Genomic DNA, 27669 nt, shown 5'->3' on the forward strand with positions numbered 1-27669 from the left:
AATCTGTAAATCTGAATATTGTACATTTCTTCTCTCTGTTCAACTCCAGTTTGGAATAAACAAAGAGGTCAGAAATGGAGCTCCATCGAGGAGAGATAACGAGGAACTTACCTTTATCAAAGAAGTTGATTTACTGTCAATAGTTCAAATAACTTGCTGGATAACTGGAAGCTTGTGATTTGTTCAACTGCTCCAAGTGAAATGAGTATTTTTTTAAATCCCCTACATACAGAACTTTTGAGGATTCCATAAGTCTTTGTGAGGTGGAGATCAAAGCCACATTCTAAATTGTAGGTTCCAATGGCAAAAAGTGGTTGCTATTTAAGGTGTCCACCAGAAGTAACTAATCCTCTAAGATGTCATAGTCAACTTTTATTTTCTTAATTTTATTGGCTAAGCGGTTAATCTTTTCATTATGAAAAAAAGTCGGCAGAAAAATTGTTAATGACAATAATCCTGAATTGCTGCCCTATGCTTTTTCTCATCTTGTTTTTTGGGGGAAAAAGTTTGCCATTGACTTCCTTTTAATGTATTTGCATAAATTACACATTCAAAACACAACTTTAAATTAAGGTCACAATATTCACCATTTACCAAAGTTGCTATAAGTCATTATTTAGTGCTTATTGGAACCTTATTCTACATAGTCCATAGCTAGTAGGCCTTTAGCTAAGAATTTGCCCTCAACATTATCAAGGGGCGGCTGTGGCTCAGTTGGTAGAGTTGGTTGTCTCTCAACCAGAAGGTCAGGGGTTCAATCCCCAGCTCCTGCAGCCACATGTCTGATGTGGCCTTGGGCAAGGCATTTGTCCCACTACTCAAATCGATTTGAGTTGTCAGAAGACAAGTAAAGTGCTATAACCCTATCATTTACCATTACCCTAAAATTACTGCCTATTGTTAGTTAGGACTTATGAATGATGATGAATTATGATCTAAATATGCTTTTCTTAGTTTGGCACTTATCAGGTAGAAGTAAGCAAAAACAAGATCATAATTCATAACAACTTCCTAACTAACTCTCAAAAAGGAGTCATTAGGAGAGTTTTTGGAGAGGTTTTGGAGGGAATCTCAAGACCCCCCTAACAGTGTCTCTCTGTCCAACTCCAGTTTGGAATAAACAAAGAGGTCAGAAATGGAGCTCAATCGAGGAGAAATAACGAGGAACTTACCTTTATCAAAGAAGTTGATTTACTGTCAACAGTTCAAATAACTTGCTGGATAACTGGAAGCTTGTGATTTGTTCAACTGCTCCAAGTGAAATGAGTATTTTTTTTTAATCCCCTTCATACAGAACTTTTGAGGATTCCATAAGTCTTTGTGAGGTGGAGATCAAAGCCACATTCAGAATTTTAGGTTCCCATGGCAACAAGTGGTTCAATGTAATGCTCCACAGTCAGCAATAACAAGCTTTTAATTTAATGTACATTATGAAAAAGATGCACACTGGTGCTCTGGGTGTTACAGTTGATCTACTGGTGCAACCTAAATATAAAAAAAATAATAAAAAAGGCTCCGACTCTCCCTCCACCCCTGGCCATACTTTGTCAACAAACATTTCACATACTGTGTGAGAGGACTAACTAAGGACATCATTTAGCACATAAACATTACCGTAAACGCCAACATCAAAACGCTGAGTTAAGACAGAAATGTTCCCTCTGATCATTACACACCAGTGTTATATGTGTCCTTGGGCAAGACATTTAACCCCAAATTGCTCCGGCTGCATATTCAACTTTTATTTTCTTCATGTTCATTATGAAAAAAGTCGGCAGACAAATTGTTAATGACAATAATCTTAAATGGCTGCCCTATGCTTTTTCTCATCTTGTTTTGCGTGTGAAAAAGTTTGCCATTAACTTCCTTTTAAAGTATTTGCATAAACTACACGTTCAAAACACAACTTAAAAAAATTAAGGTCACAATATTCACCATTTACTATAGTTCATTATTAGCTTACTAATAAGTAGCATACTTGCTGTGTATTAGTCATTATTGTGTGCTTATTAATACCTTATTCTACATAGTCAATAGCTAATAGGCCTTTAGCTAAGAATTTGCTCTCAATAATATTAAGGGGCAGCTGTGGCTCAGTTGGTAAAGAGGTTGGGGGTTCGATCCCCGGCACCTGCAGCAACATTTCCAATGTGTCCTCGGGCAAGACACTCAACCCCGAATTGTTCCCGCTGCTTTGTCGGCGGTGTTTGAGTGTGTATGAATGGGATTAGTTACTTCTGATGGTCTCACTAGCAACCTCCTCCATCAGTGTGTGAATGTGTAGGTGTGACCTGCGGTGTAAAAGTGCTTTGAGTAGTCAGAAGACTAGAAAAGTGTTATACAAGCTCAAGTCCATTTACCATATACCAATACCCTATAATTACTGCCTATTTATAGTTGTTGAATATAAATTATGATCTTAATATGCTTTGCTTAGTTTGGTACTTATCAGGTAAAAGTAAGCAAAAACAAGATCATAATTCATGTATAACAACTTCCTAACTATCAAAAAGGAGTCATTAGGAGAGTATTGAGTTATTATAGCTAAAGGCCTATTACCCTCTTGTCTGTGCTGCTGCAACGCCCGAATGTCCCCTCTGGGGATCAATAAAGTATTATCCTATCCTATTAGCTATAGAATATGTTCATGTAGAATAAGGTACTCATAAACTCTTAATAATGACTCATAAGCAGCCAGTATGCTACTTATTAGTATGCTAATAATGAATTAATGGTGGATATTGTGACTTTCACTTAAAGTGTTACCCAACTTTTACAACAAAACAAGAGTAAAGTAGAGTTATATTGTACATTTATTTATCTGCTGGTGTGAGTCAGTTGAATTCCTGACTCACAGCGAGAGCATGCAGGTTGTGAGTGAAGCTATTATCATGCAGCCCTCCGGCTCACTTTCAGGATACGTTTTGATCTTTGACAAACAAGCCTGAACTCCTTATATCAACCTGTCAGCAGGGATCTACTGTTTGACTTCACCAATTGATTCATCAATGTGTTTTCTGATTGGTTTGCTGACAGCAGCACAGATTCTCTGACTGATAGCTCTCCCTCTGGCCCGCAGGTCAGCGCTGAGATGAGTCCGCTCAGACAAGAGAAAGGCTGTTATCAGAGGGTGCTGTGGGTGCACAAGGTAACCTTCACTCACTGTGCTGGTCAATATTTCAGCACATAGAAGTATCAAATATTGATTATGGTGCAGAGCTGAAAACTGGAAACAGACTTCATGATTTATAATGTTACTTGGTGTACCAAGTGGAATCATTTTCATGATTCATTTCCTTTTGCATATCCCTGCTGATATGATGTTTGGCCTCTCAATGTGCTACAAAGGAGGATGCTGCCACCTGCTGGACTGAGGATGATTGACAACAAGCCTCTAGCATTTGTGCGAAATAAAGAATTATCTCGTTGGAATAAACTTATATTGATATTTTCAATCTATAGCCTGTGTTAGTGCAAATCAAATCAAATCACCTAATTATTTCCCCCAACTTTTCCTCTTGTGCTGAATAAGAAAATGAAACTGAATCCTCATAAGATTCCTTTAACTGTGCAATGTCCTAAATCCTTCCCCCCCATCTCTGCATAGAGTCCTGATTACTCCCATTAATATTGATATGCACCAGTTAGATGACACAGTTCATGTTAACAAAGCATGCTGACTGCCTCACTTATAACTCTTACAACAATGCTTTTCCTAACATCTAAAGGATGACCCAGTTCTGAGAGAGAGGACTCTTCTTTTCCAAACCAGCACACTGAATTAATCACAGCTGACACATTTCAGTGCCCACTGTTTGGATGTTATTTCATCTGTCTGAATAATTAGGGCTGGAATATAGACAACTGAATTAAGTCAGTCTATCGCAAATATTGAGAACATTGGTTGGTTAACCCCCGATTTTAGACCCCTGCTCGTTATTATCCAGACATGGTGATGATTCTGCGTGTTATGCAATAGAACGTTTTTAGAGATCAAGCTTTAACACAGGCATGTTGAATAAAGTACACTCGGTTTAGTCTCTTCTTTAATTATTGCTGCAGGTTTAAAGTACGTTGAATTAAGAGCTTTTTAGTTTAAATTGTTAGATGCTAACATTTGGTTGATGAAAGGGGAATTATCACGTGCAAATACAAAGGAAACAGAAGTTAAATAGAAACAAATGAACAACAAATAAACATGCAATCTGAGCTAAATCAAACTTGTTCTCTTCTTAATGTGAGAAAAACACAAGTTGGTTTAACAATATATAATTAATCCAAAATACAATTCAAATTTGACACTTTATACAGAGAAGATTAATGGGAAGTAAAAAGAAGAAAATACAATTTGATTAATTGCTTGATTTATTGTCAAACAAGTCAATTTTGCTTTTGTGTTTTGTTCTTAATCTTCTTTGGAGCAGCAGTAGCTCAGTCTGAAGGGACTTTGGTTGGCAACCAGAGGGTCGCCATGTTTAAGTGCAGACCAAATCTGGAAGTAGTCTGGTAGCTGGAGAGGTGCCCGGGTTGCCATTGAGCAAGGCACAGAAGGGGGATCTACATGTGAATCTGCATTACTAGCTCCCTTCATTGTGAACCTGCACCATGTCAGGCCTGTGGAAGTCCAGTATATTTGTGGTGGTGTTCTAGCACCCCCTAGAGGCGCGATGAGAGTTCCCACCTTACAGGAGCAAGAGGAGAAGATAAATACAATATAATAGGCAGTTAGAGTACAGTAATAGCGTTTTTAATCTTGTATACTTCAAGACACATGTTATTATATTGGGGAAACCTTTATTTGATTCAGACAACCAACAGAAACAAACAGCAGCAAATAAGAAAATAAATCATTTGCACAGCTGTTAACTATCCTTGTTTTCTTGGTGGATTTAAAAAAAATAAAACAGATAAATCTCTTAGCAGCATTCTTATGAGGCTCCCAATATTGTTTAGAAAAGTCACTTGAGGGATGAATGTGGAAGCTTTCGGACGCGTGCTTAGCTCGAAGAAATGAACACAGTCCATTGATGATGTGATTTGGATATTTCAATCCATAAAGACTTCTTTTCAATAAAGGAAAATATGACGAACCACTACGTCTATAAATAAAACAAACAAATCCGCTTTGGATGCGTTAACTCCGACAGGCTGACACGGTAGAAAAACTGTTTGCCTCCATTCAATCACCTGTCCCACCTCACCTGGAGCCTTGCTTTAACCACAGCATCCGCCCTGGTGCCCAGTAGAGGGCCAACGCACACAACCATAAGGAAAATGCCATGACACAAAACAAACACATACTTTGGCTCCAACAAGGCTGTTTAATTTAGTTGTTTTGTGGCTTCATGAATCAAAAAGACTTCTGACTCAGACAGTGACTGACCCTCTCTAACCCTCTCAAACAATCATCATTCTGTGAAACCAAAATAAAGAAAACTCAATCGCAGATTGTCCCTCCTCATACACACAATTAAAGTTAATACGTTTCATGATAACTCAAGGGGTCAAACCTTTTGAATTTAGGTAAAATGTCAGACATTATATGTCAGACGTTAAATTCCCAATTCCTAGTTCCATTTATTTTTAATGATAAAATAATATTCTTACAATAATATTGATATGAATCATCTGACTAGAAGAAAATACAGTAAAAGCCTAATAATTATTACTATTTATTTTTCCTTTTAAAAACAGTACATACTGCAGAAAACATAACTAAACTAAAAATAACTAATTTAATAAACAACTAATTTAAATAAAATGAAAGGCCAAGGGGAAGAGTTGATTCATAAAATTAAGAGATCAAGAATGATTAAGTGAATTATTCAATTTGACAATAGTGACACTTACTGTCAAATACTGTAATAATAATAATAAATAGCCTAATTTAGTCCTGCATATTTTACTCTCAAAGGTGTAAAGAAATGATTGGTGGTTTATAATGGTTTCTTACTCAGACTGTTCATTGTTTGGTCTAAAGTCAAAGTCAAGTCAAAGTCAACTTTATTGTCATTTTCAAAATATGCCAGACATACAGTGGAATCGAAATTGCGTTTGTCTCCGTCCCATCGTGCAATACAACCAAAATAAGGTAAAATAAAATAAAATAAAATAAGGTAAAATAGATAAAATAAAACAAGGTAAAATAGATAAAATAAAATAAGGTAAAATAAGATAAATAATATTTACAGTAATAAATTCTAAATAGTGCAAAAGGTACAAAACAAAATGGTAAAGAAAAAGTAAACTTGAAATGTGCAATATGTGCAATGTGCAGTGAACTGAGTGTACTTTTGAAAAATCCTAACTAAAATCAACTACAACACATAATGAGGGGTTGTGGTCAATAATACAATTACAACTCTTAAAATAAAATCTTGTAATTCTAATTTCTTTATCCGAGATTTGAACGTAAATGCAGTTCCGTAAGACGTAAGTAATCGATCCCAGATCTGAGTGAAGGCAGAGCAATGTTTTCATTCCTGCTGACGACCTGCGCTAGTCACTCTGCCATGGCGCCCGTAATGTCGCTGAACAAGGAGGGGATGTCATAGCACCGTGTTTTAAATCGCTTTAGTGGAAAATTATCTCTTACATTTTGCGAATCCAGCTTTCAATTTAACACAGTTTATCTCTAAACCCGCCATGACCGTGGAGCAGAATGTCCTCCAGCAGCATTCTCAGAAGGTAAGCTAACCTGGCTGCTAGCTAACTTTAGCCTAAATAGCTACATTGTTTAGATGTAGATGTAATAGTAGAGTCAGCTCGGCAGCTCCTCTGTTAATTGTGTTAGTCCTGATTTGTCATTTTAGTTGGGGCGCTTTATTGTGCACATACACGTAATCACTGCTCAAAGTAAGTAGATGTATTTACGCTAGGCCCGACGCTGTGCTAGCTGTAAAGCGTTATCTAGTATGTTGCTAAGCTAGTCGACGCTAAGTAACGGTGCTGTGTAAAGTTTAAACCTGGACATTGTCTCTGTACGCGGTGTCACATCGAGAGATAGCCTTTTATACGTGTTAATATCGGCGTTAGTTCTCCTGGTTACGTTAGCATCCTGTGCTAACTGTGTCGTCAACAGAAATAAACAAGGCCAAGTGACAGATACAGATTTAAATAGATATAATCTTTATTATCATTGTTTACAAGACACAACACAACTTTGTTTGCAGCAATCTTAAACAGCAGCCTTGACAAAAACAACAACAAAAATATATTTATGGTGATATGAAAGAGAAATATGCAAAAAGTGTCCAGAGCAATTGCTGTTCAGTGAGTGAATGATAATAATAACAAATAAATAGACAGTTGTGGAGACTGAAAGAATATATACAATATATATATATTTTGCAGTGACTGATTAATTAAACAAATATAAATATAGAGAAATAGTGCAAATAAGTGAAGTTATGGTGCAGTGAAAGAGTATATACAGTTATTATTGTGCAGTGACTGGATGAGTAAATAAATAGTTTTAGTGCAATGAATAAATAAATAAATAGACAGTTAAAGGGCAGTGACTGAGTAAATAAATAGACAATTATAAAGCAGTGAATGACAAAGTTATTGCACACTATATATATATATATATACACACACACATATAACACTGGTGTGTAATGATCAGAGGGAACATTTCTGTCTTAACTCAGCGTTTTGATGTTGGCGTTTACGGTAATGTTTATGTGCTAAATGATGTCCTTAGTTAGTCCTCTCACACAGTATGTGAAATGTTTGTTGACAAAGTATGGCCAGGGGTGGAGGGAGAGTCGGAGCCGAGCCATGGTGCTTGGCGGAGATTTAGTAACGTTATCCCGACAGCAAGCCAAGTGTGTGACGGTTCATACTGGTTAAAGCAGATCACTAGGTTATAGGTGATCTCATTCCCAGTTTACGTCTGTTCCCTCTGGACTAGTAGTTATGGGATTTACTCTGACCACCATGCCCCAGCATTGCACAGCTTTGGTTAGTTATGTAACCACTTCACTGATGCTGCTGAACGTGGGTTATGTGTTTGCTTTGCTAGTATGAATGAAAAGAAAGAAGAAATACTTTGCATAAGAGTTATGTAACCACAGTTATGTTGTATCTCACTGCATGCAATGTTGTGCCTCAGTTGTGCAGGATGGGCTCTTTATTAAGCCAAATCCAACATAGCTCACATAGCTGAAAAACACAACCGTGCAGTGTGAAATTGATATCTGATGGGCTGTAAATGTTAAGAGTCTGGAGCATAGACAGAAATAAATACTTCAGCCATGACTCAAACTTAAAAGTAGCAGCATTAACACTAACTCTGTAATGCCATTTGACCTCTCTGGGGGCTGAATTTAATCTAATATGGAGAACAACAACAACAATACTCATACTAATCTTTAGCTGTATTATATCAGCATTCATAAAAGGAATGCTGCTTAAACAGGCCTCATTGTGCCTAACAATGAGGAAAACAAGTGCACATGAATATTAAACTAAAAACAAGTAAAGTATGCCAGACTATTGACAAGATAGAAACCAATTTGATAAAAATAAAATAAAGATCCAAATGCATTTCATACAATGGGAAATCGAGATTCAGTAGTTAGAGGGGATACAAATAAATATTTAGCTGATATAAATGGACATGTTTGAGTACATAATATGTGTTTACTGGATTAAAATAATGAATGCATGCAAACTAAACAAAGCTCAAAAGCCTCAGTATTAACAATGACTAGAAAGATGGGCTTAAAAACGGTCTGGAGCATATTTCAACAGTTGATGGCCATTGCACAAGACTTAATATTTGTCAACAACAACAAATAAAAAGACTTGTACAGTTCTGTAAAAGCTTGATTTGTATTGATGGTGCCTCAGGGCCATGTGGGTTTTAGTTAGTCATTAGAGTTGTGCTCCATCATTAGAGGGCTCATGATTGCAGGGTGTGGTGCAGCTCTTCATCTAGGGACCTGTGGATCGTAAAATTAGGTCACTGACTTGTTTTTGTTTGCAACTCTCACATGCACATATAAGCAGCAGTGAGGACCAGATAGATAGTAGATTCAGTGGGAATGCCCCTCGTCTGATCATGTACCCTGCTGAGCATTATGTGGTGTTATTCCCAAGCGTTCTTTTAATGGCTGATGACCAGTGTGACAAACAGCCATGCCCCACATCAGGTCACATGGTGTGTTGTGTTGTGTTGTGTTGTGTGTGTAACTGCTCTTGTGGTTGACTTGGCCCAAATCTGTCAGAGGTATAACTTCCCTCACACTTCATCAACCAGGCCACTCTCTGTGCCAACGAACGTGCACCCATCAGCCTCTGTCAATGACCCAAACACTCTGCCCTCTTGTTTACTTATCTCCAGGCCAGGGGGTGAAACGTGATGTAAAACTGTCACAAATGTGTGAGTTCAAAGTTACTCTTTTGGATTTTCAGACTGCTATCTCTTGTAGCTGTTCTCTAACTAAACTATCCTGCTGTATTTTTCTTCAGTTGTTAATGTGTTGATAAAAGTCTCCGTCTTCCATTCAGTTCATTGTATTTTGGACATTGTATTTCTGCAAAATTTGCCCCGATGTCTGATTTCCACTTCAATATTTGTCATTCTCTTAAAGTGACATGTAAAGAAATAACCTAATTTCAAACTTAGATATGGTACTGGTAATAATCAAAAGATATTGATACCAGGGCAACACAAATAGAAGTCCTGCTTGGCACCCAATACTTCAGTACATTTTTGATTTAATCAACAAAAATTGCAGAGAAACTTCTGCACACTTGTCTTAATTGCAAAAATATGTTGTCAACATTTAACAGAAGCATTGCCAAAATGTTTTTGTATTTTACACTGCTCTCTCTTCTCTCGTGGCAGAGTTTGGTTAAAAACATGGCTGTAGATGTGACGTTACTTAAAGGCTTTATATGTGGGGTTTTTTTTTTGATCCACCAGCATGAAACCAAAACAACTCACGAGGGGAGGAGTCAGCCGGCCATCCTGGCGATGTAAACAAACTGAAGATAGGAGTGTGAAAACTCTGAAAACATCACAGACAGTGTGACTCGGGTGTTACACCCATTGTAGACAGTCATGACTCACAGAGTTATTTTCAGAGGATATATTTGTTTTCTACATTTAAGTGTGAAAAATCACAGATAAAGACTTTAAAGCTTTGGTGTTTTTGGAAACCGTCAATCAACTAAGCATCGTTTTATAACTTGGTATTCAAAGTATCTAATTATTAACATTTTTAAGCACCTTACTCATACACAGATTGTATTGGTATTTACTTATCTACTGCTGTGACCTAACATGCTACATTACAGTTCACCTCCCTATGAGGTGTGCATCTGTGGCTACTAAACGGTGAGCATGCTGCTCACAGACAAACTGGGTGTGGTGCATTATTTATGTGCCCTTACTCTAACAAAGCGGTGAACTTTCTCTTCACTTACAGTGGTGACACTATGGCCCCTGGGGTTTATGAAAGCACTTTTGTCTTGGAAAGCTCACAAAAAAAATCTTGTAGCTGAAAGCAAGACTCGAGTCAGGTGTGAAACCAGGTTCAGAGCAGCTCCCCCAGGGCGGCAACAACCGAGCGCCTTACTTCAAGGAACTACACACGGATGCCTTTCTCATGTATTTGACTGAGCTATCAGTGCTCTGTTTAAAATCAAATCTTTCTGATACCTGTATAGTTTGAAGTTATATTAATGTGATGAGAAAATATATTCTTTGAGCTAGTCTCTTCAAATAATTAATGGAAAATCCTTTAGTGAAATTATGTGGGCAATGTGTGGATTTGCTATACGGTTTTTTTAAATATATTTTATGATATCCAACTTCACATTATCTCTGAATCCCGATCACATTTTCACAAGGCAGACAACCTCAAAATCGGGATAGAGACGGAGATGAAGGCCAGAAATGATTTTAGAGTGCCACAGTTCTCGGTTTATCAATACAGGGTTAATTTGTGGAAGTTTTCAGGTGGTATGGAAAATAAATTTCCTATGTAGATTTTACATACATGTTGATGATGGGTCATCATTTACAAATATTTGAATAGTCATTAATTTATATTTGAAAAGAAAATCATCAATTCAGTCCGAATCATCTGCTCCTCTGTACCACTCGTGCACTCGTATTTCTCCTCTCTGTGCTGCTCATGTTCTGTTATTATCATTTCTCGTTTTGAAAGGCAGTAATGGTGAAGGAGGATTCTTGTTCATTTGCATTCGAAGCGAGGAGGTGAGATCCGATCACAAGGGGGCTTCAAATTATAATTATTCCAGTAATTTCCAGTGATTTTTCGAAGAGATTTTATTTCTCAAAATGGCCATAACCTCTTAAAGTAATTTTTTTTTAAAACAATATTAAACTCTAAAAAACACTGATAACACTTTTTTTTTATATTTTTAAATTGATTTTAATCATCATGAATTAAAAAATGAACCCTTTACATGTCAGTTTGTATCATATACCACTAATTTGCATTTGTTTATAAAATATATTGTAATAATATATTGAAACATTTATGAATGCAGAAAAAAGAAATCCTAAAAATGCCAAACACTGGTCATGGAGGGTTTAAGGGTAAAAAAACAGTCCTCCTCACTTATTAGATTTAGCTTACCTACTCTACAATAAATGTAATGTTCTTTCAAGTCTGCTTATTATTTAATTATAAACATTTGATCTTTTCTTCCCTTACATAAATCCACTGTCCCTTTCTTTGAACAGCATTGATTTGATTTTAAAACTGTAAAAAACAAAGGTGTATTAAAAGACTATCATAACTCATGCAGACCAGCTGGGACTGGTAACAGACTCTAACAGTCAGCCAGCATTTTAGTGCTCGACCAAAAGTGCTCTTTCTAAATCACTAAGCTGTTATTGTGAAGGAGAGAGAGAGGAATGTGTTTGATCAGTGTAAAATGTGCTTAGAGGTAATGAAGGAGGGGGATTGTATTTGATATGACTCTGAACTAATATGTATGTGTTTGGGATCGGTCTGTGTCGACACTTTGGGCTATAAAATAATTATTCTCCCAGATCCAGCGTTGCTTTTTTTCACCACCTTTTTAGTAACTGCAGCAACGGCATTAAAAGTCTTCAGAAACGTAAATATAAAATAGCGTTACCATGGATGTGAAGTCAGTCAACCTAGTGTTAGAAATCGTCTTTAACCAGTGAAGTCTCTTTATAAGTGATGCTGGTATCTGTTGTCTGCTGCAGCCTTTCCATCAGGCAGAAAGAAAGAAGAGAGAGTTCCTCTCATGGAGACATAAAGCCTCCAGCCTCAGATGCTGACATTAAGTTTTCTCTCTCTCTCTCTCTCTCTCTCTGTCTCTCTGTCTGTCTGTCTGTCTCTCTCTCTCTCTCTGTCTCTCTCTCTCTCTCTCTCTGTCTTTGTTCTCTCTCTCTCTCTCTCTCTCTCTCTCTCTCTCTCTCTCTCTCTCTCTCTCTCTCTCTCTCTCTCTCTCTCTCTCTCTCGCCCATTTATTCAAGCCGAGCTCTGCTGCAGGTGAAGTGTGTGTTAGGTTATACAGTGCAGCTGGGCTTGACATCAGGAGGTCACCAGACTTCAATAGACTCATTAACAGGGGTCAAAGTTGACAGCTTGATTAAGTACTGTATCCGCTCTTTAAGGTCTGATATGTGGAGATTAGAATAACATTACGAGCAGATAATAGTAGTATTGTTTTGTGGTTAACATTTTCTTTAAACAAAAGGTAACACAGTTCCGAGATCATGCAGTCTGTTTAGAGGGTAAAGCAGGAGTCTGGTTTCTATTCCCCCTCTTGGCTTCAACACCTGACTTGCATTGTTATTATTAGTTTTATTCTTCTTTATTCTTTATTTCTTAACAGGGACAATGCAAATTGCTAAAAGCCATTTCTTCTTCGTCCTCTCTGGGCGGTGGCGACTTGAGATCTTACAGAGATAAAAAATTGGTTTATCAAAAATCAAAACCTTGACATGTGTAGTACACCAACACAATAAAATATGTTCAGTTGTTTAAAACTGGGCTTAAAACATGTTTTAACTGTTGCCTTCCCAGAAATGCCATAACTTGTTTTCTGCTTTAACTTTTTCTTAAATTGAATTCCTTTGTATTTCCTTTTTGAATTGACATTGTATTTCATATATTTTATATCTTAATGTCATGTAATGCTCTTATTATCGGTTTTAACTCTGTAAAACACTTTGAGTGACTCTTTCTCTGAATGGGGCTTTATAGATAAACTCTCAACAGTAAATTATGTATATACTTGTCATTGTTGTTCCTTGAGATTGTATTTTTTAGGACCCTTTATTTCCCCCTCTACATGTAACCTCTGTCTTCCCTCTCTCCTCTGACAGCACCAGCAGACACTTCTAAACCAGCTGAGGGAGGTCACGGGCACCACAGACGTTCAACTGCTTCAGCAGGCCCTGCAGGTACATCTTCAAACATGTTACAAACCCCATGTGTTACAAACCCCATGTGTTACAAACCCCATGTGTTACAAACCACATGTGTTACAAACCCCATGTGTTACAAACCACATGTGTTACAAACCACATGTGTTACAAACCCCATGTGTTACAAACCACATGTGTTACAAACCCCATGTGTTACAAACCCCATGTGTTACAAACCCCATGTGTTACAAACCACATGTGTTACAAACCCCATGTGTTACAAACCACATGTGTTACAAACCCCATGTGTTACAAACCACATGTGTTACAAACCCCATGTGTTACAAACCACATGTGTTACAAACCCCATGTGTTACAAACCACATGTGTTACAAACCCCATGTGTTACAAACCACATGTGTTACAAACCCCATGTGTTACAAACCCCATGTGTTACAAACCCCATGTGTTACAAACCCCATGTGTTACACTGCACACAGCTCATTCACACACACTGTATATATTTAAATATCAGAACAAGCTTGATGTATAATCTAATGTGATAACAACAGCAGCTCTTCCATAAGTCTGTTTTTATAGAAATAATATTACATTTTGATATAAAGTGTAGAACACAGACTCTTACTGCATCTTTTATTTTGGGTTTGTATTTTGCTTGTGTGTTAATTCAGACTTCATAAAATTTTGTCCCCCTGAAAAAAAAAACATGTCCACCCCATTCGCGTAGATGAGGTGGGCCGGCTGTTGTGATCTCCTTATATTTAATGCATGACCAGCCCCCCCTCTATGACCTAAGTACTGCTAACAAAGAATACTAAGACACAGTGAAACACACTGAAACACACTCCTTACATTCTTGTAAAATGTATTTGTATCTAGTTGTTCCCGTTTTCTATCCAACTGCTTTAACCCTTAACAAACACCTTGTTGTTGTTGTTGTTGTTGTTGCAGGTGAGCAATGGAGACCTGGCCGAGGCTGTGGCGTTTCTGACCGAGAAGAACGCCAAGGTTCCTCAGCAAGATGAGACGACCTACTACCAGACGTCCCAGGTGGCCAGCGACAGATATATCAGCGTGGGCAGCCAGGCAGATACAAGTGAGCCCACATTGTGATTTTTAAACCTGTAGACCTAACATGGCTGAATACAAGAAGATGGAAACATATCTGCTCAGTGTATAATTTCACAACAAGGCTGTGTTTGTCTTTATGTTTGCCTTTGTGTGTTTTTTTGTTCCTCCTAACGCAGATGTAATAGATCTGACTGGAGACGATAAAGATGATCTGCAGAGAGCGATCGCCCTCAGCCTGGAGGAGTCGAACCGGGCGTTCAGGGAGACGGGCATCACTGACGAGGAGCAGGCCATCAGCAGGTGGGCTCAACAACAAAAACTGACTAATAAGAAAAACATGCCAAGAAATTCTGGACTCAGTATCTGTTATATCAGTAACAGTTAAAAACACCTACATTCAGCCAAGCCTCAGATGAAAATCCACACTTGACAGCACCACCTACAAGAATGTGCTCAGGGTGAGATGAAAATATACCTTCTCTGCATTTATGTTTTGTAAGACCCGTACTGTAATCAGCGATGTCCTGATCTGAACAGAAAGATTGGTCTGGAATCTGAACCTGGCATATTTTAACAGTTCAGTAATGGTTACAACACAACTGATCACACTTACTGAACTCTTGCGTGCTCAGGGCTGCACGCAAACCAGATTTTTGTCTTTATTCTGGGTTTTTAAAAAATGGTTTTAGTTACCTGGTCTACTTTTGGAGAGCGGGAGATCTCTGTGAAAAGTTCCTACTGTCAAAGTAAACCGTGACAGCGAAGAACACTGAAGAAATCAAAGTTTAAGAACAAGCTGACCATCTAAAAACAAGCTAGCAGCATCCTGACATGTAGCTTGTCATGTCTGCATGTGTCCTCATAGCTTTAGAGAGGCACTGTTTTGTTTTTAACATTAAACTGCTTTATTAGTTTGTTTTTGCCTAAAAAGCCTCTAAGGATAATTCAGCTCCCCTTAACAGCCGTGTGAATTATTGCTTGAAACCCATATTACTCATCATGTATTGTTATTTATACAAACATTTTATTAAAAAGGTTAATTTTTTTTTTTTAAGTAACTTCAGGTCATCTGCACTGATGAATCAAATCATGGCCTTTTAGGAGGCAGCAGTGCAGCAGAGCCCTAAACTGTGAGCTACCTGAAAAATATGCAAATGGTAATAAAGAGTGGGCATTAAACATATTTCTGTTGGACTGAATACTGAATCTTTCACTGTGGATTGGAAAATACAAAGACTCCAAACACTTCGTATCACTCTCACCTCTCAGCTATCTCAGAAAACCTTGTCCACCATCTGATAGATGATGTACGCCTCTGGAAATGGATGTTAATGAAGCCAGGGGTTAGCCTAAACGACGTCCAGACCAGACTTCCTTCTCCGTATCGCATTAATGGCTGCAATATAAGAGCTGTCATTTCTTGGTGTATTACATCCTGGATCAGCATCGTTCATCTGTTGAGTCTTAGTTCAGTTCAACAGTTAATTATAAGTTGCACAGCAGCTTCACTCTGACTCACTTCAGTGGTATGAGATTGAAAAAAACAACGTTTTTCTCATGATTGGATTGCAACCAATGGGGCTGAAGTTAGCTAAAATAACAACATCATAAAACAGATTTTCAAAAGTAACAAAATGAAGCTTTGTCTGTTCTGGTCCCATATTATGCTTTTTCTGGTTTTATATGCTCTTTAGTGTGTTTTACAAGTGTCCTGTGCATGTTTAGGCACATTTTTATTTTTCATTTAACCTTTATTTTACCAGGCGGAATTGCTTGAGATCAAATTACCTCTTTTTCGAGCAAGGCCTGGCCAAAATGGCAGCAGCAAAAAGGAAATATAAAACAAACCCAAAAAGTAAGCACAGACATGAGAAAAAGAGACAAATGCAGTACAGAAGGTGACGGAGAAGAAGGAGAAGAAGGAGAAGGAGAAGGAGGACAAGATCATGTTAAACAAAAACAACTCAAAAATTCTCAAAAATTAGCCATTAAAAAACTTGTGAGCCGAGTTTTAAAATCATTAATAGTGATGAGTTCCTGCAATTTGAGTGTTTTTGAAGACTGTTCCATGTGGAGGGAGCAGAGTACATTCATGTACAGTACATCACCATAATCTAATAATGGAATAAAAGTAGCAGCAATAAGCCTCTTTTGAATCATCCATCTTTGAAACATCTATGTGCAAAAAGTCAAAGCCCGCAGAAACGCGGCTTCTCCTACGTCCTCCTGTTAGCTGTAGCATTAGCTGCATGTAGCGCTCGGTTCTATCCCCCCTCGATAGAAATGTGTCAGTCCGACGTCATTGTCAGTGTGAGATCACTGATCTAAGTCCATTGGCTCGTTGTGGCAAGCCCTGCAGCTCATGTTGAAATTTCCGAGACGCGTGCTGAGCAACTGACCAATAACGACAGAGCGGATCGGCAGACCAATCAGAGCAGACTTGGCCCACGTGGGGTCTAACAGTGTGGGCTCAACAGAGTGTAGCTGACGGACTCAGAGCGTAGAGGGAGCAAGGAGGAGCAGTACATGAAAACAGACACTTTTTTCAGACTTTAGCTATTGTGAACGTACAAAAGTAGGTACATAGATTAAATATACAAACCCCAAAAAGGACATAATATGGGCTCTTTAAGAGGAGAAGAAGAATTACACTTTCAAAACGTTTGTTTGTTGAACGGCGTTCGGATCGATCACTTCTGATGCATTTCAGGCAGTCTGGAAATCTGAGCTCTGATTAGCTCTGGTGACACAGTGTCGAGCAGCTTTGTGGCTCAAGTTGAAACGTTTGAGCTACAATGGATTGTCAGCTGCACTTTCATCCAGATATCTGTTTAAAGAGATCAATAAATCCTCGTTATATTACCGCTGACGGGAGCTGGCATGACGTTAACTCAGACAATGTTCATGCTGTCCACACCGACTGTTTCTCCTGAATTAACCAAAACCTGGTGATATGTGATTGGTCAATACAGCTCAGACTACAAATGTACTACAAACGGGAACATATCACTCTCCATGCTGACAGTCCAGACCCCCGTGTACTGATTCTACATTTCTATTTAGAATCTGTAAATAAGGATTACTCTCTTATTAGCAAAGAGGCTCGTACTACACATTCAGACTCCAGTTTCTCGTTTAAAGCAGCTGTCGAGCTGTCACTTGACAGGATAAAATAACAAACATCAGATCATGTCAAGTAATTAGTTAACGGTATCTCTGAGAGCAGCTTGACATCAGGCCAGCACTAAACTTGGCTGTTGTTGGGTGTTTGTGAGCTCTCAGCAGCCGCTGCCTGTACTCTACCAGTCTGCACTCAGGATCGTTTATGAGCTGTTAGAAGCAGCGCTCTCTTACACCACAAGTGGACAGACCGTGTGTTACTTCTCACAACTCAAACTGAGTATAATATCTTCTCGAGAACAGTCTCACCTCCTGGGTTCATCTGAGTTGTATAATAGTTTAAGATTATAAACACATGTACAACAGTACATTTCAGGGCCTGTTGTTTGAAAGTAAGGCTATTATTTGTTGTGCCAGATACATATTCATGTTTGAGAGAAAAGTCATATCTGCATGTTATCTACTCTACAGGTAGAAACCTTGTTCATACTTAAGGAATCCTAACCTCAAAACAAGCTCAACACCAACAAGCTACTTAACTTGTAGCCATGTGTGTCAAAGAAGATACTCAATTAAAAGCAGATTTCCTGTAGCAAACTGCTACATTCTGTGTTTTTCATGTTAAAGTCTCTGTGCTGGATGGTTGCAGAGAGAAGGAGACCTCTTCAGAGAATGTGCCTATGTGTTAAAACGTTCTGAACAATGCACTGGAGGGACATTTACAAGTTAACAGCCTTAGCTTCTGCTCTATTCTGTGCTGGAAAAATGGCTGCAACTTTGTGAGGAGTCGACCAGCAAGACTATTCTGCAACGCTAACTGACAAATAGACATTTAGAAAGGATTAAAAAAAAAAAGAGGTGGAATCGGGCGTTTACTCGTGCCTTTCTTGTGCATGAAGTGGATGGCAACGCTGAGATAACTATATATGTTTATTGGCTCTAATTTCGACATTTTGCTTCTTCTATCTCTCGCTTTCTCTCTCTCTTTGTAGGGTTTTGGAGGCCAGCATAGCGGAGAACAAGGCGAGTCTGAAGCGCACCCACACAGAAGTATGGAGCGATTCACCCAACCCACATGACAGGAAGAGGATAGACAGCTGCCCTGTGGGGCTGAAAAATGTTGGCAATACCTGCTGGTTCAGCGCTGTCATCCAGGTGAGCACACTCATAGAGTAGCATGAAATCATTTTAGAAAGAGATTTTCTATAGACTCCATGCTCCTCATTTTGGTTGAGAAGGCCTCTTGTTATTCAACCTGGCTTTTTGCCATTTCTTCCAGTATTCTGCTCTTACACCTACTCCTTTTCTTTTTGGCAACTACAAACCTTATGAGAGAGGATTGGACTTCTCAGTGTGTTCCTGTTTGTTTGCATGTACTTAATGATTCTGTTATGAAGCAGATATCGACACTTTAGTCTTCTGCAGCCTTTCTAAAAAGCACTGGATAAAAGATCTGAATGTTTATATGCTGGGAAAACACTGTAAACTCTTCATAGTGTTAGCCCCTGCTGTCACAGAGAGTTAGTCTCTTGTGTGTTGTGACTCAGTGGCAGAATGTGACCTGAGCTGAAATATGCCAGATGAACACTGGATACACCATCACATGATGCCTGGCTCCTGTGTGTAATGCAACCCCTCCCCTCCCTTAAGCTGAGGTCTCTGCTCGCAAACGATCCAACTGCACATGATACAAGAACACCAGTAAACAACTTTCTCTTATCCAAACAAGACGTACACACCCTGACAACTTTAATGTTTACTTTCACTTACAAAAAACAGAAACATGCCGTCATGACCCAGCGTTACAGAAACGAAAGCAGTGTTTCTGAAACTTAGTTTATCATGTTTTTACTTTCCCACATCACCCCTGTTTATCTTTCAGGTCTTTAAACAGGTGATGTAACACACTCTGTCTTCTTAGCCCATTGAGTAAGGGAAAGGAATCAGCTTTATAGTTTATACTGTAGCTTTAATTATTGTTTAAAGGACTGGAGCTGGTGGAAGGTTGTGAATGATACATTGGTTTGTTGGCATAGATTAAAACTGCCAGAAAGGAGGGGGTACTGTAACAACTAAGAACAGTTGCTTGAATTTAGTTTGTCATTAGGAAAAAGTCGGAAATATATAAACAAGTGAATGAGAATGATTATTTTTAAGGTATGGCTCAAAAGTCCCCAAAGCTGCTCTGGAGCGCTCGCTGTGTTCAGCCCCCTCACCCTGAGACCTCTCCATTAATGCATGTGCATAGGATCCTGTTTGTGCTTGTGTGTGTATTTCAGCCTATGTTTGTGTTCATGTTCATTAAACAGAGTGTAAAACTGAATTTCACCTTGCGGGATTAATAAAAGGATAAATTATTATGATTAAAAGAACACAAATAAGAAGGGTTGAGTGATTTGGCCTGAAAATAAAATCTCCACAGTTTTCACACGTTAGCTGATTGGGACATTTGTGAACTCTCACTCTGATTTACAGGAGCTCAGGGAAGCTGTGGTGGCTCATACTGTCGCTCTAAACCCGGAATTGGAATTTTGTTTAGTTTAGTGTATTGTTTAGTTTGTCTGGGGCCATTTACAAAATGTACATTAATCTCAGTTAATGAGAGGCGATGAATAGCACCAGGTGTAGCTGATTAGCTAGATTCCCTCTGCATTCCCCCCCATACACACAAACGATGCAAAGAATGAATGGAATTTATAAAATCGTTTTACAGCTCAGTGCTACCAAGTAGTGTGTGTCTTTTTACAAAGTTCAAATCTTATGGCTATTATTGCAGATTCTATGCTGCACATAAGGAAGCAGAGGACTTTGTAAAATCGATGAGAAAAAACCCAAGACAAACGTTTTTTTGTCATCAGGGTTGTTCTGGCATAAAACCATGTCATCGGATGATACTAACATGTCTTTATCGTTCTTCATCCTGCAGTCTCTGTTCAACCTGCTGGAGTTTCAGAGGCTGGTGCTCAACTACTCACCTCCAGCCAGAGTGCATGACCTGCCACGTAACCAGAAGGTAAGACCCCTGCCCTCTCTGCTTTCAGGCTTTGAAGCAGGAAAACAAAGCATCCAAAAACCAAATGTAAAGATTTTTTTTAAAAGCCTTTTGGTTCAGTTGTTTGTGTTTGCGACCTCCTGTCAGCTCCTGTTTACATCACTACAGCTCTTTTATAGTTTTCTCACAGCTAGCAGTGCTTTTGCTCCGAGGGTTTGACCCTCTCTGAGCTGTGAGCCAGCGTTCAGCAGCTGTGTGATCTGGCCCTGGGTTACAGCATCTCAGTGTTTAGGCTTTTAGTGTTCACGTTACTCGGTAATAACAAGCTACAAGAAGCACCCACTGGTGTGATATGTTTAATTAAATGTTGTATTTCTCACAAAGACGCTACTGAACATGCAGGGGGGATGGGTTTTCATGACGCTGGATTGAAACATTTCAGATGTTCAAAGTTGTGGAGCCACAGTCACCGCAGAGAGTTCTTAGCTTGGTATAGTTTGTCCATATTTTCACTGCCGAGTCGTCACTGTAGGGTCGGAAGCCTTTCACTAATCCAGTCTAATCCTCTACTTTAGGAGTTTGGACTCATCTCTTCATATAAATTCCCCTGGTCCTTAACACTGACCTTTAACTTTAGCAATTTGAGTCCTCTAGAGCTTACAGTCTAATCTTTGCATCGGCTCCCCTCAGTCACAGGCACAGGAAAAGTGTGTTGTTATTGTGTGCTGCTAAGTTATCTTCAAGGTCTAGTATATGATATGACAGGTAATGAATGTGTGATTCAAAGGGAGGATTTAAGTGGTTTAAAACCACCGGGAACTTCTGGAGGTAAGAACTTATAGTCCCTTTCGGACTGCTTTTTTCGCATGTTGATTCTGCGATGGCGCAATATTCTGGTCCAAGTCTGTGAATTCACATTGCATTTTTGCCGTTGCAGAAGCATGGCATAGCGTGAGCCCTAAATAAACACACAGTCAGACATGCACACACACGGCGCTGTGCTCCCCCACTGCCTCCACTAATACCATCTCACCTCTGTTACCTCCTCTGTTACTACATCTGAAGCCGTTAAAGAGGGGGGGATCACTTTGTTCCTCCATTACATCACAGGGATGTAAACAGTGTGGCCTGAAACGGTAGTCTGAATAGGGTTAAGCTAAAGCTCTTTATATCTACAGACAGAGAACACTCTGCCGCACCCCAATGTTTCTACTGAAGCCCAGACCGCTCAAATCAAATACTGATGTATGGATGTAGTCTCCTCAGTTACATCAACCGATGGTTTCTGAAGAGACGACTTGAGGCCCCAACGATTGGCGGTCACCTTACAGGAAACGCTATCTCAACCTAACTTTCAATCAATCTAGGAACATGCACAAAGGGGGAGTTGAGGCAGGCCTTAAGCCTCCTGATGAACAGCTACATCATCAGTCAACTCAGCTCTCCTCTGAAAACAAAAATTTAAGCATAACTCTTTAAGGATCAATTTGTAAGACATGTTCCGAATGAAATCATAAAGTGATCTTACTATATGATCAGACATTAAGGAAACATGCTCTGTTGAAGTGCTGGCTTCTCTGACAACAATGCAGCAGCCAGTATGTCCTCCTTCTAACTTTAGATTCTGGTCCTGAATGCTCTGGATTTGTTTGGACCAGAGAAGGTAGGCGGTTTTAAGACACCCCCACACAGGCGTTTTGGACGCTCCTCAGTTTGCCAGGCAAACGGCAAACCAACAGTAGTAGTGATGAAAGCTGGTAAGCTAACTGGTTCAGATAGAAGTGATTGTACCCGACCTAAAAAGCCTCTGCATGTTTCTAATAAGCTCCACGAGCAGAAACGTGCTCAAACTAGGATCAATATTGGAGATGATTTTGAAAAATGGAGAGAGGTTAGAACACAGAAAGGTTTACAGACTGATGCAGAGCTGGATAAACACTGAAGCTTCAGTATCCACCACATGGTGACCTGCGTGAGCATCAACTCTAGAGAGGAGGGGGGGGAGACAGCTCTCTCCAATGTTTTGAATTTGGACTGCAGTACCCATTTTAAGCACTAGGTGTCAGAGTTACATATTGCTCTTTAAAGTTCTATATCGTTACATGAGTTATGAAAAACAATAGTGAATTTGTTGTGGAGTGTTCAGCTTCCATCTGAGATGATGAAAACTGATTCGATTCACTAATCGGTTGTTTATGTCTCTGAACAGGAGCACAGGAACCTGCCCTTCATGCAGGAGCTGAGGAACCTCTTCTCCTTCATGGTGGGCTCCAAGAGGAAATATGTGGATCCATCCCGAGCTGTGGAAATCCTCAAAGACGCCTTCAAGGCCAGTGAGTCACAGCAGGTAAGTCATTCAATAACACTTGTTTGATAACATTAGAAGTGTACAGGTGGTGTCTGTTTTAAAGAAAAAGATATCAAAATAGTAAGTCAACACCTCCAAGTTTAAGTTTTTTTTTGGACCCCTGATCCAAGCATATTGAGCATGGTAATATTCCAAGCCCCTTACAACACCTGTAGTTCATAGGTAATACAGCTGCAGAGTGCACACTTCAGGGTATAACTATCAATCCAATTATTCAGTTTAAAAGCTACAAAAAAAACAAAAACAAATGTCTAATTCTAATCTCTCCTCTATGTTATAAAACAATACATTTAAAAAGCATTTTGAGGGATTAACTGTTATGTGTAATGTTTGTCATTACTAAGAAATATAAAAATAAATTAGTCAATCCATACTTGCTCTGGTTCCCACCCCAGTTCCCTGCAGACTGAGCTACTGCCGCCAACATTAACTATGAGACTTGTGTATTAATATGTAGAGTACAGAGACTGTGCAGTGTACTTTGCGGTTCTTTTTTTGTGTATTTTTCATGACTATTATGACACAATAATTTCCCCTGCAAACACCTGTTATCATAAAATAAATTCTTCTTACCTGTTTACAAACTCATTATGTAACACTCATTATTTAACCCCCCCCCCTTTTTGTGCCTCTTCCTTTAAACCGAGGATTTGACCGCTAAGTGTCATTGCCGTTCTCCTGACTCAGCTCTACTGAACCTGAGGCACTTAACCTCTCTTATCTATAACTATTAATCTTCAAACCCTCATCATCCCCTCTGAACTTTGCAGAGAATAATATTGACTGGGTATTAACTGTTCTGTGCATGTATTCTGTAATATGCAGTAACCGCTGTGTTCTCGTCCTCACATAAACATTCTCTCTAAGCCAGTGGCTGTGCAGAGGTTAACTGAGGTCGCTTCTCTGTCCTCTGTGCTCATCAGTCATGTCACTACTCGGTGTATTAGTCAGGTTGGAGGGGCATCGACCTGAATTAGTGTTTGGCATTGATGTCTATGAGAGAGCGGCCTTGTGGCGCACAGGTTCCCTCTGAGGTTCAGCCATCAGTCGACTAAGACGAGTCATCTTTTGTACGAGGCTCAGTGTACATCAGCACATGACAGACGTGGCATTGATTTGACTCATTGGGCTTTCTTGCTTGAAGCTGCAGTTTGACTTTGTGATCCCCATGTCTTATAGGCGGTCATGTAATTGGTCCTTTTGTTTGTTCTGTCTGCGTTTTGCTCAACAGCAGGATGTGAGCGAGTTCACCCACAAGCTGCTGGACTGGCTGGAGGACGCTTTCCAGATGAAGGCTGAAGAGGACAGGTAATTGCTAAAGTCGGGGGGGAATCAAACAGTACTCTCTTGCAATTCTTCGGGCAAAATGATTTCTATAGATACACAAGGTATAGATGTTGTATGTCTTCATTACAGTTATATGTCATAAACCATTCAAAGCTTTTGATTTTGAAAACTCATGTGGACAGAGCAGTGCATCTCATCTCTTTGCTGATTTTGTCCTCTTCATACATTTGCTTGTTCACCTGACCATTCACTGCATTTATCGAGATGAAAAATACAGTGAATGGTTAACAGGGGGGAAATAATGGTTATAAGGCAACTTGCAAGATATGCAAACAAAAGCTTTCAAGTCGAGTCCCACATGAAATCCAGCAAAGCACTATTGCTACACAGTGCAGAAATGTCATGAATATTTCTTTGTGTGGGTCTTAAAAAGTCTAAATTTGATTTTCAAAAGTGTACAGCCGTCCTGTAACAACTCTGGCCTGTGTGTTGTTGTGCTTTCAGGGAGGGTGAGAAGCCAAAGAACCCCATGGTGGAGCTTTTCTATGGTCGCTTCCTGGCTGTGGGTGTCCTGGAAGGTGAGATGAGCTGTTAAATTAAAGCCAATAAAGAGAAAAAGTGAGCGGGTGGATGGACAATCACAGAGAGTTAAAGCATTAATTTGGTCTGATTGCATCAGCCAGAATGCATGCAAGTCCTCGCCCCCAGTAATGAAAGGTGACCTTGTCTTAATGAGATGTGCTCCATGTAAAAGAGGAGCGCGCTAGCATTGATTGTGGAAGACCTTGATGGCTGATTGACATTGTGCTTATTATGCATGACAATACTGGCCCAGAGCCACCGAAAGCTGGGCCAGTGGACTCTGCTGCTCATAAAATGACCTTAATGCCTCATCTGCATGTCCGCTAGCAACTATTCCCTCGCTCTCTCATCAGTAGTTGAAGCAGGAGGTCTGTGCAGCTGGTATATGATGAGTGAGTGACTGCTGAACAAGTGAAAATCAGCTCGGATTCAGACGGCTGTGAAATGGCTCGTTACAGCTCCTTCTTTCACGCTCTCTGCTTCTCCAACTCTGCCGTCACGCCTGACAAGAATTTGACCGGTGTACAGTTTATCATCTGATGTTTATGATCCACTCTCTTACTTTGACCAATGGACACAGCTTTCTGCTGATGATTAAAAAAAGGAAACACCTACTTAGCTACTTTAAATTGATTTTCAGTTTCAGAACTCAAGATTCAATACTAAAAAAACGTTATTCTCTCTGAAATAGTGACAGAAAATGAACTTTGGTTAGAGGCTCAAATAACGTAAGAATATTCACACCCATTAGACTTGCATCAAATCATCAAATCCTACAAAAAGTTCCATAAAAAGGTAAAAGCAAAAGTAGTGTTTGTCTAGCCTTGTTTAAAATGTGTGTTGCAGTGAAAATAAAATAGATCCTGTAAGTTTTCTTTTTAACTGAGAGACTTAAACGTCTGCCTGAGGGGAAATGTCATTTTAAAGAAGCATAATTATCTGCAACAGAAACATTTAATTCTGATTGCTGCATTCAGGGGTGCTCAGAAACGGGAGATGCAGGAACAAAAACTAAGCTGGACAGACTGTTCAAATAATTGTTCAGTTGTTATATTGACTGCTGTCATTAAAAGAAACACATGAACACCATGATTCCTGTAAGTGTCTTTGGCGGTGTCCGACTGACCGTTATCAGAGGTCGTCTGTTTATTTCTAATGCACGTTTGTAACTTTCCGCACACAGGTAAAAAGTTTGAAAACACAGAGATGTTTGGGCAGTACCCACTGCAGGTGAACGGTTTCAAGGATCTCCACGAATGTCTGGAGGCCGCGATGATCGAGGGCGAGATCGAGTCCCTGCACTCGGCAGAGAACTCGGCCAGGTCGGGACAAGAGGTCAGTACCAGAGATGAAAGACGACCGTTGTCCCGGTTAAAATGTTCCCAAAACTTTCAAATAAAAGACGTCAATCACCAGAAAGTCAATCTTTGTTATCAGATGTTAATGTATAAACAAAGTGATTTGAAGTGACAGTACTGCAATAATGTGTTTTAAACTATGTGTTTAAAGATGACACCTTCAGTTCAATAGAGTCTACAGTTCTGAATCACTTTACTCAATCAGGTGAAATCATTTTAGCTTATTAGGCGGATCCTCTCCAAAGAGCTGACCCCCCCGGCCTCTCTGTGACACCTGGGTCATTCAGAGTCTGACCTCTGCTTAGCTGTAGCCTTGTCTGCGCTGTCCCACTGGGGCAGCAGGGAGCAGCTAATTATCAGGCCGGTAACACAGAGGAGTGTGGCACCCAGCCATCAGCAGGAGGGAGGGAGCATGGATAGAAAGCAGGAGTGAACTTGAGTTTAGCATGAGCGCACATAAGTATAGATGATGACGATTTGCAATGAAACCTTTTTCAAGTAAAAAGCCTGTAAGTGTGAATATTCATGCATAGAAGCAATATGTTCACTGCTTTGCCTCTCGTCTCTCTGATCCCCTCAGTATATCTCAGCCATAATGTGATTATGAAGCAAATGGTTAACTGTAATGAAAAAGCTCAAACAAAGAAGGCTGTGTGTGGACTATTTAACCACATTTGTCATGCATTTTAAAAATGGAGCAAATTGTCAACTCCCACACCAGCCCCTCCTCCTGCTGTCAGTGTTACCTGCCAGACAATGAATCAGTGCAGCAGCAACAGGGGGAGAAGTGACAGCAGGACTGACTCATTTTCACTGATCTCTATGTTCTTTATTCTTTTAAGATTATAAATCCTTTCAGACTTTAGATCTGTTTTCATGCCATTATATCGAGTTTATTAAGTGGCTTGTCTGTATGTGTTGATGTTAGTTAAAGGTAAATAACCTTAGTCCTGACACTTCAATGCTCTGTGTACAAACCAATCACAGAGCAGCTTCTCATTCATAGAAGCTTCTGATCGTCTATGCAGATCATCTCAGCCGTCGCTAAGTAGTGTGAGGTCCATTTCTGCGTTCACACTGCAAGTCTTGATGCTCAATTCAGATTTTTTTGTTCAGATCTGATTTTTTTGTATGGCTGTTCACGTCGCTTTTTTAAAAAATAAATGTGGCCTGTATCAGTAAGAGACTCCTGTGGGAATCCACATCTGAACGTGGTATCTGATGTGAAAAGATCAGACTCCATGTGACTTGTGCTGTTCACACTGTCAGATTCAGATTCAAAATCAGATCTGAATCACATAGGAGCCAAAAAAGATCAGATACAGGTCACTTTCACCTGGCAAAACATAAAATGACTGGTTGAGGTTTAGGAGATGCTTTTATAGCAGGTGCTAACAAAGTTTGACACTGATGTTGTTAAATTAAGAAAAAAATATCCATTTGTAAAAGAGAACTAAAGGATGAGTCATCAAAGCAATCA

The 27669-nt window shown here is 39.4% G+C and overlaps 1 protein-coding gene across 2 annotated transcripts in view; it reads left to right on the forward strand.

The window, feature by feature from the left end:
• Positions 1-6457: 6457 nt before the first annotated feature.
• usp25 (ubiquitin specific peptidase 25) overlaps positions 6458-27669 on the forward strand; it is a 39931-nt gene continuing 18719 nt past the window's right edge. Inside the window, exons 1-10 of one of the 2 annotated variants that reach the window (XM_065962820.1) lie at positions 6458-6687; positions 13349-13426; positions 14363-14507; positions 14659-14782; positions 18595-18757; positions 20529-20615; positions 22804-22941; positions 24194-24270; positions 24754-24827; positions 26015-26166. In XM_065962820.1, the coding sequence (XP_065818892.1) occupies positions 6646-6687; positions 13349-13426; positions 14363-14507; positions 14659-14782; positions 18595-18757; positions 20529-20615; positions 22804-22941; positions 24194-24270; positions 24754-24827; positions 26015-26166 (1080 nt within the window). In that variant the 5' untranslated portion in view covers positions 6458-6645. The remainder of the gene's footprint in view (positions 6688-13348; positions 13427-14362; positions 14508-14658; positions 14783-18594; positions 18758-20528; positions 20616-22803; positions 22942-24193; positions 24271-24753; positions 24828-26014; positions 26167-27669) is intronic. The other variant, XM_020631176.3, reaches the window with a different exon arrangement.

This window comes from Labrus bergylta, chromosome 14 (genome assembly GCF_963930695.1).
Source record: "Labrus bergylta chromosome 14, fLabBer1.1, whole genome shotgun sequence".
NCBI lineage: Eukaryota > Metazoa > Chordata > Actinopteri > Labriformes > Labridae > Labrus > Labrus bergylta.